This window comes from Phodopus roborovskii, unplaced genomic scaffold, assembly GCF_943737965.1.
Source record: "Phodopus roborovskii unplaced genomic scaffold, PHOROB, whole genome shotgun sequence".
In the NCBI taxonomy this organism is placed as follows: Eukaryota; Metazoa; Chordata; class Mammalia; order Rodentia; family Cricetidae; genus Phodopus; species Phodopus roborovskii.
This window is the reverse complement of record NW_026126409.1, coordinates 35,999,114-36,010,611: the sequence shown is the minus strand read 5'-3', so window position 1 is coordinate 36,010,611 and position 11,498 is coordinate 35,999,114. Positions and strand designations below refer to the sequence as shown.

Here is an 11,498-nt window from a genome sequence, read left to right as displayed (position 1 = left end):
ACACACATACTATCCTGCTCCCATTCCCAATTACACTTCCTTTCTCAAGCATTCTTAAAAATGTGTCTGCAGTCCTAATCCTAGTTCCAAAAAGACAATATTATATTCATTCTTTAATTTTCAAATCATATATTATATATTCATATATAACCATATAGTCAATGCTACCATCGTTCATCACTTCTTTTTTATTATAGCATTTTATCTGTTTATTTAGTGGTGTTCAGGACAATAACCAACTGCCACAGTAAGCACATGAATTTCAGAGTACAACTTTGGGGAGTCCTTTCTCTTTCCAGTCTGTGGGGTCCAAGAATTGAACTCAGGTTATCAGTCTTGGCCGCAAGTACCTTGGCCCCTGAGCCATCAGACGACCCCAACATTATTCAACTGAAATATAACTCCTTGCACTGAACACATGCTGAAAGCTGTATTACCTCAGAAGTCTTGAGGCTTTGTGAAATCTTGATCTTATATTCTGGTCTCATGATCTTGGATTTCCTGCACAGGAAGATGAAGAGCTAACAGCAGCATTTCAGGAATGGATTTGAGGGAGACAGACAGTCAGAGAGTCTGAACTCACGTCTCCATTTGGAATACAAAGAGAAAATATAGGTTTAACGGCTCCTTGGAAAGTAAGGTCACAGAAATTATAAATAAGAGATTGCTCCGTCACATTGTAGAAGGATACCTGGCCACAAACATAGTCAAGGAAGACTCCAACCTTGTACATTGGTGTTCTCAGACAGACCTTTCTTAAAGGGGGAAAGACCCAGAAGGTGTAATCCGTCCCCATCATGGACCCCATGAGCAAGAACTTATCTCCTGAAGCCTGGGGTATGTTGCTGTTTTTCTCTGTACAGTCACAAATGCCCAACTGCCACTGTGTGGCCTGTCCCACTGCCACTTCCCAGTAATGCCTCCCTGAGCTGAAGCTCTCTGCACCCAACACAGAAGCACTGAAGTCAAACCTCCCTGGGGTGTCAGGAGCACTCTGTGGTAGATCTCCAAATCCCATGCTTCTCAGGTCCTCAGATAAGACAAGGGAAGGATGAGCTGTGCCCCGGTCCAAAGTTATATCTCCTACAAGAAGAAAACTTCAATTAATCTTAGGAACTATGCTGGAGCAATGGTTTCTAACATTTATCAGCTTCCAAACAAGGGACAGAGGCAACTTAGGAGAACCCTGAAAAAAGAGACATGGGAAACATGGGGGGAAATTGTGCTGATATAATAATGAAAAGGGCTGTTGTCTGCTGGGTAAGAAAATAACAAATAAAGGGTAGTAGGAGGACAGATTTAGTAGTATATCTTCAGTGCAAAGTCTATAAAATTGTGCTAAAAGCCAGTAACATCTACATATCACTTCAGATCCAAGTCACATCCCCTAGAGATTTTTTTCTAAACACGATGCTTCCAGAAGCACCAGTATTTGCTAGTAGTACAGGATGGAGAACTTTTCCACTTAACTACTGAGTGTTACACATATCCCAAGACTTCTGATGGCAGCCCCTAGGTATTACATGGACCACAGGAAAACAAACTAATAGAGGCTAGAACATGTAGAATGTCTTTCCTACTTGCATTTCCTCCCACACATGATACCTCCTAGCCTCAGTTTTAAATACCTACTGAACAGTCATGACCTACTCCTTAAATAAAATGCCAACATTAGTAAGAAATAACATGGGGCTGGGCAGGGATGGCACATGTCTTTAATCTGAGCAGAGGCTGGCAGGTCTCTGTGAGTTCAAGGCCAGCCTTGTCTACAGAGTAAGTTCCAGGGCAGCCAGGGCTACACAGAGAAACTCTTGTCTTAAAAAAAACAGAAGAAAGAAAAAGAATATAGGAATTTGAAACGGAACTTCAACTGATCCCTCTCCAAGGTGGATTTCTAAGTAGTATCCATTATCTATATCCTTTTTGTTAGACTACTTCAGTCTAATAGATGGTATGTCTATAGTATGGCAATGGTCCCCATAGGCTTCTATGTTTGAACACATGGTCCTCAGTTGGTGAAACTTTTGGGGAAGGATTAGGAGGTGTGGCTTTCCTGATGGAGGTATGTCACTGGGGGTGGATTCTGAAGTGTCCAAAGAATCCTGCTGTTCACACTGCTTTGTGTTTGTGGTTTTTGAGGGCAGCTCTCAGGTGATGCTCTAGGCTTCTTCCTCACCTCTGCCCTGCCATCATAAATTCTAACCCCTGAAACCATAAGCTCCAAATAAACTCCTTCCTATAAGTTTTCCTGGTCATGGTGTTTCATTACAACAATGCAGAGGTTAACTGGCACAAGGTTCTTCCAGTTCCATCTCTTAACTTCAGCAAGAAAAATGACTTCAGCCCCTGCCCTGGCAGTCTGCTTCGCATTATGAGAGCAACCACACCACTCAATGTAAATTGCAAGTTTTCACAGGTTCTTAAGACCTCTAGAAGACTAGAAAAAACAATGTAGATCCCTTCTGGGGACAGGGGATAGCCTTTATTCTCAGCCTCAGGTATTCCTACAGATACAATCTCAAGAACAAAGAAACTCTCACTGTTAAAAACCAGTAAATACACATTCACAAAACACAAAACTAGTGCAGAGGGTAACTAGCTAAAATGAGCCCCCTTTTAATTAACTGAACATTACTTAAACTACAATTATTGGGAGGGCGTTAGATAAACGAATTACTAGTAGACAGAGTCTAAAATAACTTTACTTCATGTTTGAGGAAAAGTAATCTGTAAACACCACACATCCATACAATATGCAGTAGGAGCTGTCACTCAGTGGTAAAGTAGGTGTTTAGCACACATGCTTGTGTTCATCCCCCAGCACCATACAAATGCCTACAACATCTAGAAAACTTAAAAAATGTGCATAGGCAGAATTTTGTTGGTGATGAAAATGACCATGTGATTTGTAAACACAAATTGGGTGTAACAGCATTTGTGGATATGCCCACTTACTTTGGAGCCTTAATAGTGCCTTCTCCATTTTTATTAACAGGCATGAACTCAGGTCTGTGATGTGAGCTGGCTTTAGGCTCTGAAGCAATAGACACTCACTCCTAAAAAAAAAAAAAAAAAAAAAAAAAAAAAAAAAAAGAGGACAATGTCAGTTCAGTCCTGGTCTCTCTTAAAGGGTGGATCTCATTCTCTCTTTTTTTTCTTTTTTGTTTTTTCCAGACAGGGTTTCTTTGTGGCTTTGGAGCCTGTCCCAGAGCTTACTCTGTAGACCATGTTGGCCTACCGCCTGCCTCTGCCTCCCCAGTACTTGGATTTAAAGGTGTATGCCACCCGGCTGACCTCATTAACTTTTATCTAGCGTTTTCATTTCTCTTATGTCTAAGACATCAGTCCAAATGTTTCCAGAAACTCACCTTTCTAAACAGTGCTTTGCATTCTATGGGGGGAAAAGAGACAAGATTACTACTGGATTCTTGAGCCAATGTATGTATAAGTCATGCCCAACACACTTATGAGTATAACACTATGTGTATGCACTTGTGCATGGCTTCAGTAAAGTGTCAGGCTCTTTCTCACTTTCTCTAAACACACACACACACACACACACACACACCAGAAAAAAATAATTTTCCTCTATTCCTGAGAGAAGCATCACCTGTCCCTCACCCTGGGACTTATTCAGAGCAATCATCTTTTAAATGTTACCCATGAATTTGCTTTTTGTTTTTGGGAGAGTAAGACTTGGGAAGAGCAGATGGAGGGTCACTAGGCCAAGAGGGCAGTTGGAGCTAATCCAGGAGCTGAATGTAACTGGGTCACATCTGCTCATGTTTTCTGGAAATAGGCTAGGCTCTAGAATAGAACTATTTCCTCAGGGGTTACCTACAGAGGCTTTGCACAGTGGGTTGATTAATTACTTATTTTAAAATGTTTTAAATATTATGAGTTAGGGTTAGGTCTACAGCTAAGTGGTGTTTGCCTAGTAGCTCAATTCCCAGTACTACCACACACACACACACACACACACACACACACACACAATGAATGAGCACACAAGCTTTTCAGATAAGTGCCTGAAGGACAGAGGAATACCAATAGAATTGAAAAGATGTTAACTGTCTATTGTTTTTAGTAGCTAGCTTCTTGAAAAGACAATGCATGCTGCTACATAACATTGTAAATACTTACAGGCTATACTAAAACACCCTCACTGGAATAGCTTGCTACAATAGGAATTTTTACCACATACTCTAGAGGTTGATCATTCACAGATGTGGTCCTAGTGAGGTAGCTTTCCCTCACATGGTGAAGCCAACCAGGGCACTATCTTAGATCTTTTAGGAGAGCACCACCAGACATGGTTATTACCGTTATCCCTCAAGATGAGAACTTCAATGTATGCAAAGATGTGAGCAGACATGAATAGATATTACACAATCCCCCCACCCACCCATTTCCAGGTTACTGGTCATTACTTTGTAGAGAACTTTTGTCTTTTGATAGCATTTGTGAATATTTACATGCATGGACAGATTTACATATCAATTATTTCCTAAAACATGAACAGAAAGACATTGTGCATTACTTCTTCCCCATTCAATGAGATATTTTAAAGACAATGTCAGTGTCTGGAGATATATTTTATTCTTCTCATAGAGTATTTTATTGGGTGGGGGAAACCGTTTCACTCAGAGACAAGGTTTTGTTTGTTTTTTGAGACAGGGTTTCTCAGTATAGCTTTATAGCTTTGGAGCCTGTCCTGGAACTCACTCTGTAGCCCTGAGATCCTCCTGCTTCTGCTTCCTGAGTCCTGGGATTAAAGGTGTGCACCACCACTGTCCAGCTGCGACCCTAGATAGCCTGCAACTCACAGAAATTCCCCTGCCTCATCCTTCAAAGCATTAGCATTACAGGCATGAGTTACTATGTCTGGCTTTCAAACTTACTTTGTCTTATGGTAAAACTGACCTAAATTCACTATTCTAACATTATGGAACATGCCTAGAGGGAGCATCTGTCACACTGTCACACACACACACACACACACACACACACACACACACACACATACACACACACACAGAGAGCCATTTGAAAGAGGGGGGAAATGATTATAAGAAAACATCTTCTGCACACAGAATGCCAGTTACAGATGTGAACTCACAGTTGTGACAGCATCCACAAAATCTTGCAAGCCCAAACTAGACCAAGTCCCAGCAAGTCTAGAAGTTATTAGAAACTACTGGTTGCTGGGAGAGGCGGAGACAGTTTTCTTTATCAGTGTAGCCCCTGGTAAGGCAACTGCTCTCCAAAGGAAGAACGCATTAAAAAAAATATTTGGGCAGCACCCACTGATCTTGAAGGATTTAAAACAATAAGAAATACAAGGTCCAATGGGAAAGGTGGACCTGTAAAGTGTTTGGGGGCCATGCATATAATCAAGACACATTGTATTGAATTCTCAAAGGCCTTTTAAATAAAGTCTCACTGTGTAGCTTTTGCTGGCCTGGCACTAGCTATGTAGACCAGACTGGTCTGAATTCAGAGATCCACTAGTTTCAAAGGATTTATTTTTATAAAAAGAAATAGAATATATTATCATCATCTTTTGTCACATTCTCATATAGTAAAACACTCAAGCTTACCCCTGTTATCTTTCAATACCCAGTCAACCTCCCTTGCTATCTCCCTTTCCAGCTTTCCCCTCTTTGTTAATCATCCTTTGCCAACTTCTATGACATCAATTTAAGTTCTACATATAAATGGGAATCTTAGGTCCTTTCTATGCTTAACTTACACTTAACATAACGATCCACATATGAGGCATTTATTTGCATCACATTTATCCATTCCTAGCACTGTAGAAGTTTTTTTGGCACACTAATTTCATTTCCGTCACACATATGCTCGAAGTGGGACTGAGAAAGCTCAGCGCTGTTCTCCATAAGACTGTACTGATCTACATTCCTACCAACAGTATTCATTTTGCAGGTGGACAATGCTGCCTAGGTTCACATTAGGTTGAAGCTCACTGGCATTCTGGAAGAGACCCTTAATGAGTTCCGCGCTCCTCTTCCATTCCCAAATGCTGTCAGGAAGGCTTACTTGGAGCAATGTTATGGCAGATTCCCCACACTTCTTCTCCAGCTCCGTGATGGTCTCCTGGAGCCTGCAGAGGTACTTGTAAGCACAGGCTTCACTCGTTTTCAGTTTGTTCATGTTCTCTCTTCCCAGATGGCTAAGTCTCTGTAGATGCATGTCCTTATTACCATTCATCCATTTGTACCTTTTTTTATTTACTAATTCTACCTTGTCCTGTAAACCTGCTTTCCTCCCAGGCTACACAATCAGGTAAGGCATGCTTCTCGGTGAAACAGGGTGCCTTTCAATAGAATCCCAAGCAGGGGAAGGTGGCAGCACAATCTGTAATCTGCCAAGTAATCTGGATACTTGGGAGGCGGAGACAAGAGGTAGGAAGATCTTGGACTCAGGCCCACCTGTACTACAGAGTGAAATTTCATTTCTAAATAAAAAAATAAATGGAATCTCACCCATTGTTCAACTTGCTAAAAATTGGGATTTGTCCATGTAATCTGCTTACTCGGATTAACAAATATGGTACCCAAAACATACCACATTTTTTCTGGTGTAACAGAAGTTCAATGTCTCACCACTACCTAAAATTGTAAGTAAGGGCATGGTATCACTTTAATTCAGGGACAGAGGCAGGTGTCTTTCTGTCAGTTTAAGGCTGGCCTGTTTACACAGCAAGTTCCAGGCCAGCTAGGGCTACAGAATGAGGTAGTCTTAAACACATTGTTTGTTCTTTTGGGGGGGTTTGTTTTTTTAAGGACAGGATCCTTTTGCATAGCCCCTGCTGTCCTGCAACACACTGTGTATAACAGGCTGGTCTCAAACTCAGAGATCTGACTGACTCTGTCCACCAAGTACTGGGATTAAAGGTGTGTACCACAATGCCTGGCTACTCAAAATCAAATATTAAAACTTACATCTTAATCAATAATTGGTGGAGATGTTTATATAATTAGGCTACTGATGACTGGTTTTCTTTTTTATCCTCATAAGAAAAAAACATTACATTACATTGTATTTCTCATCTGGCAACTTGTTTCTCTCTTGGAGAACTCCTCCCTGATACTTAGAGTATTGCTTTCCCTGCCTCATATCAAGTAGCATTCCCTAGTACAGCTGCCTCCTAGTTCATGCTGTAAGGCTCACATAGAAGGCTATAGGTTACATTTACTCTCCTGTTGTCATTAAAGATCACAATGGTAATAACAGTGCCTGCTATTTATGGATGGCTTAAAGTGTACTATGCACTATCTAAGGGCTCTCTGTGGATTATCTCAGCCAAAACTTGCATCAGCATTATGAATTAGAGACCACTGCACTTTCCATTTCACAGCCAAAGAAACTGGGTTAGACATTGAGCTGCACAGGCCTAAGTTTACCTAAAGGTTAGTAACTACTAGAACTCAAATAAAAGTTCCAGAAACCTGCCTTCTGAGGTTAACTATCAGTGTGGCTCCAGACAGAAACAATATTAGTGCTATCTTATGTAATAGGAATAAAAAAAAAAACAAAAAACAAACAAACAAACAAAAAAACCCCAACAACAACAACAAAACCCAGACATTGGGGTTCAAGCTGAAGATCAGAAAAGCAAAGCTACTAGCTCTTAACTCTACCTCAGGCTGAAAGGGTGATCCTGTCCTCAAAGTGGTTGGAGACTCTTTTTAGACCGATTCACTCTGGTACGGCCAGGGTGACCTTGAACTCACAGAAATCCATCTGCCTCTGTCTCCTAAATCCCCGGATTAAAGTTGTGCACTGACACCACCCAGCTTCTATGGCTAACTAGTGTGGCTGCTGGGATTAAAGGTTTGTGGCACCACTGTCTGGCCTCTATGCATTCTGATCTGCAGGATAGCTTTATTAGATCATGAGAAATACATCACCACAATCTTAGACATGTGTCTTTCAATGGGTGCAAGTATATTGGCATTGTAATATGAGATAATGAATATATACAATAACGCAGGGTCTATTTTACCTTTCTTGCTTCTCTATTTGTGGGTGTGTTTGGATGGAGACATAAAAGAATTGCAGGTGAGAACATACATACACTCTGCACACATGTGGCTGTGTCTGAATAACTTATTTGGTAATACATACACTGCTTAGCTATAACTTTTGGAATATTTTCTCACCTGTAACATTTCCTGTGACTTGTACTTGAGCTCAGTACTAAACGTCCTCAGCTGGTTCGCACAGGCTTCTTCCAAATCTGGATCAAATGTGCAGGCTGATGGTCTCAGAGAGGGCAGCGCCATCTGTTCAGTCAGTAACAGGACTCTCATCTTATACTCAGCCCCAATCATCTCTTTAAACCTCTGTTCTTCTTCCTTCCTCAGAAACAGATGTTACAGATTCCAGGTTAAACAGGATAAACATCAACAGTTGTGAACCTCCTTTAACCACGTCACAACCACAGAGGGGATTCCATTAAGATTCAAGATATCAAGAAAAACATAAACTCAACTGTGTGGATAGAAAAATTCCCATTGACTTCACGAAGTCAGGGAAGCACAGCGAGGCTAAGTGTGGTCTATAGATTTAAGGCAGTTTAGGCTGAGGCAGGGGAATGCAGTGTTTGAGACCAGTATGAGGTCCTCACTGAAGTTTGTCTCAAAAACCAAACAAGCTAAGAAAAACGATGGCTCTTGGTTAAAGAGATCAGGAGTGTTATCGTACATGAGAAAATTCTAACAAACACATTATGGTTTTTGTTCTGATTTTGAGATAAAGTCTGGCCTCAAACTTGCTTTTAGCTGAGGATGACCTTGGTCTTTCTGACCTTCTGCCTCCACCTCCCTAGCCCTTGGGATTGCAGACATTACTACCATGCCTAGGGCGTTATGTGCACTAGGGCAAACACTTTACCCATTGAGCCACACCACCCCTGCCCAAGGTGCTCTCTGTGTGTATGTGTGTGTTGTAATTTTTTTTTTTTTTTTTGGTTGTTTTTTGGAACAATTTCCTTTAGGACACTAAATCAGCTTAGGTTAGCCTGGAAGTCACCATGTAAATTCAAGCTTTCAGGCTTTACCCTCCCAACTTTGGGAGCTACAGCTCTATGTCACCATTAGTTACTTTTGTTTAATTTATATTTACAAAACAAAACAAGCAAAAATTTAAACTAAGAAGTCAGGAGGATTTATTTCTAACACACAAGAAAAGATTATTTACACTTTCTTTTCTGTGAACTTGTTTCTTTGGTCATTTTTAAAATTGAGTTTTTTTCTTCTCTCTCTTTTTCTCATTTAGGAGAATTCTTTATCAAGAAATGAGTCTTCTGGATAGAGAGATGGCTCAGTGGTTAAGAGCACTTGCTATTCTTGTAGAGGACCAGAGTTTAGTTTTCAACACCCATACCAGGAGGCTCACAACTGCCTATGACTATGACTCTAGGGGACTCATGCCAACTTTTGACCTCCTTTGAAACCAAACTTATATGATCAAACATATTTGTAAATAAATCTTTAAATATGACAAAGATAAAAATAGATCTTTAAGGGGACTAACTTACATTATGCATTTTATACCATTAAACAGTATACTGACAGTACTGATAGTACTACTTAGTGTTGTAAACAGTTGACTGACAGGTGTTTGCCGTGAAACAGGAACTGAGAAGTACAACAGTGTGATGTGCAGAAGGGGTCACAGAGCTACCTACATGCAGTCATGACCTGAACCCTAATCTCTTAAGTGCTTATCCAAGACTTCTATGTACTTAGCTGTGTCCCTGTGTCCTTACTTTATTAAGTACACAAATGAAACATCAAAATTTTGTGACTTTGATTTTATATGTTTAATATTATCACTTGAGTAGGATATGGTGAAGAATTATTTAATTAAAAGAGCCACAATTTCTTGATGGTTCATTGTGCTTTTAAATGCATTAATTATTTTATTAAAAACTAAATCTTAAAGAAATTATCCTCCTTCCCTTTATGGATTCCAAATACTTTCTCCTGCTCCACCATCTTTTTTAGTTTGTTGATACTGTAGTACCTAATTTCTGTCATTATTGATAGGTTCCCTCTCGTCAGAAGCAGGACAAACCTCACCTGAATCATCGCCATTCTCTCTTGCTCGTCAGCCAGTAAGCTTTTAGTTGCTTCCAGCTTTCCCCTCATCATAACCAGTGTTTCCTGGAGTAACTTCTACAGAGAAACAGATCATGGAATTACAGGTAAGTTCCTTGTATGAGAACAGGATATCCCTGCATGTGCCCAACTTTCTCTGTGTAATCCTGGGTGTCCTGGAACTCACAGACATCTGACTGCTGACCCGAGGAGTACCACCACTAACCTGCGACCTGAGGGTGCTTTTTCTTTCTTCCTCCCTCCCTCCCTTCCTTTCTTCCTTTCTCTCTCTCTCTCTTTTTTAAGTTTTCTGAGACAGGGTTTCTCTTTATCTTTGGAGCCTGTCCTGGAACTAGCTCTTGTAGACCAGGCAGGCCTCGAACTCAGAGAGATCTGCCTGCTTCTGCCTCCCAAGTGCTGGGACTAAACAAGTGTTGCACCACAGCCTGGCTATTGTGGTATTTTTCCTTTTTTTTCTTTTTGTTTTTCGAGACAGGGTCTCTCTCTGTATTGCTTTGGAGCCTGTACTAGAACTAGGTCTGTGGACCAGGCTGGCCTCGAACTCACAAGAGATCCACCTGACTCTGCCTTGAATGCTGGGACTAAAGGCATTTGCCACCAAAGTCTGGCTATTGTGGTATTTCTTAATCAACTCCCAGGGATTGTTTCTGGAGAACAAGTACTTATCTGTTTGTTCAATCAACCAACCAACCAACCAACCAACCAACCAACCAATCAATCAATCAATCAATCAAGCAAGCAAGCAAGGAAACAAGCAATCAAGAGTTAGCCAGACTCCTTTGGATTTCCCTTACCCTATAATACTCGGAAGCCTCCTGTATTCCATACACCACATGCTGCATGTGCTCTGGAGACTGGACACATTTGCTGCAAACTGTGATTTGGTCATCTTCACAGAAGAGCTGTAGGGGCTGCAGGTGTGTTCCACAGTAGACCTCCTCTGAGATGCTGCACAGTGATGGGGACTTGGGCACTTGGGACATTCTGGTCAGTGCTGCCTTATGAATACTGGTCTGCTTGTTTCTAATGGTGACTTCTTCCCTGCCGATGAAAGGGAGGAGACAAGGTGAAGCTTTTTGTGATCCGAAGCAAGCCCACTTGGCAATGTCAGTGGAGCAGAATCCGGCTAGCTTTTTAGTCATGAAGTGCTGAGAAAGAGATTGACTTATGGCAGTATTCCTGTTCAGATAGGCTCAGGTCTTCTGACAATCTAGCAATAGTTTGAAGATTAACTGGAAGCAACAGCAGAGCACATTTCCTTTGAAGTCAACAGGAGGCAAGATGTGAATACGATGGAGAGGAACATAAGATCTCAACTGAGTTACACACTAAGTACCACTGTATTCACTA

General features: G+C 41.1%; 1 protein-coding gene across 1 annotated transcript; it reads right to left on the bottom strand.

Moving 5' to 3' along the window:
* Window positions 1-531: 531 nt before the first annotated feature.
* On the bottom strand, window positions 532-11,131 carry Triml2 (tripartite motif family like 2). Its single transcript, XM_051182344.1, has 7 exons — window positions 10,943-11,131; window positions 10,110-10,205; window positions 8,187-8,381; window positions 6,061-6,201; window positions 3,369-3,391; window positions 2,956-3,056; window positions 532-1,083 (listed from the first exon to the last, which is right to left on the bottom strand). The coding sequence occupies exons 1-7, from the start codon at window positions 11,129-11,131 to the stop codon at window positions 536-538; spliced, it is 1,293 nt and encodes a 430-aa protein (XP_051038301.1). The 3' UTR covers window positions 532-535.
* Window positions 11,132-11,498: the final 367 nt, after the last annotated feature.

Coding starts and splice junctions, on each gene's coding strand:
- Triml2 (XM_051182344.1), bottom strand. CDS start 11,131: ATGTCCCAAGTGCCCAAGTCCCCATCACTGTGCAGCATCTCAGAGGAG. Junction 3,392..6,060: donor CTGCCATAACATTGCTCCAA/GTAAGCCTTCCT, acceptor TTCCCCCCATAG/AATGCAAAGCACTGTTTAGA. Junction 3,057..3,368: donor GCAAAGCACTGTTTAGAAAG/GTGAGTTTCTGG, acceptor TTTTTTTTTTAG/GAGTGAGTGTCTATTGCTTC.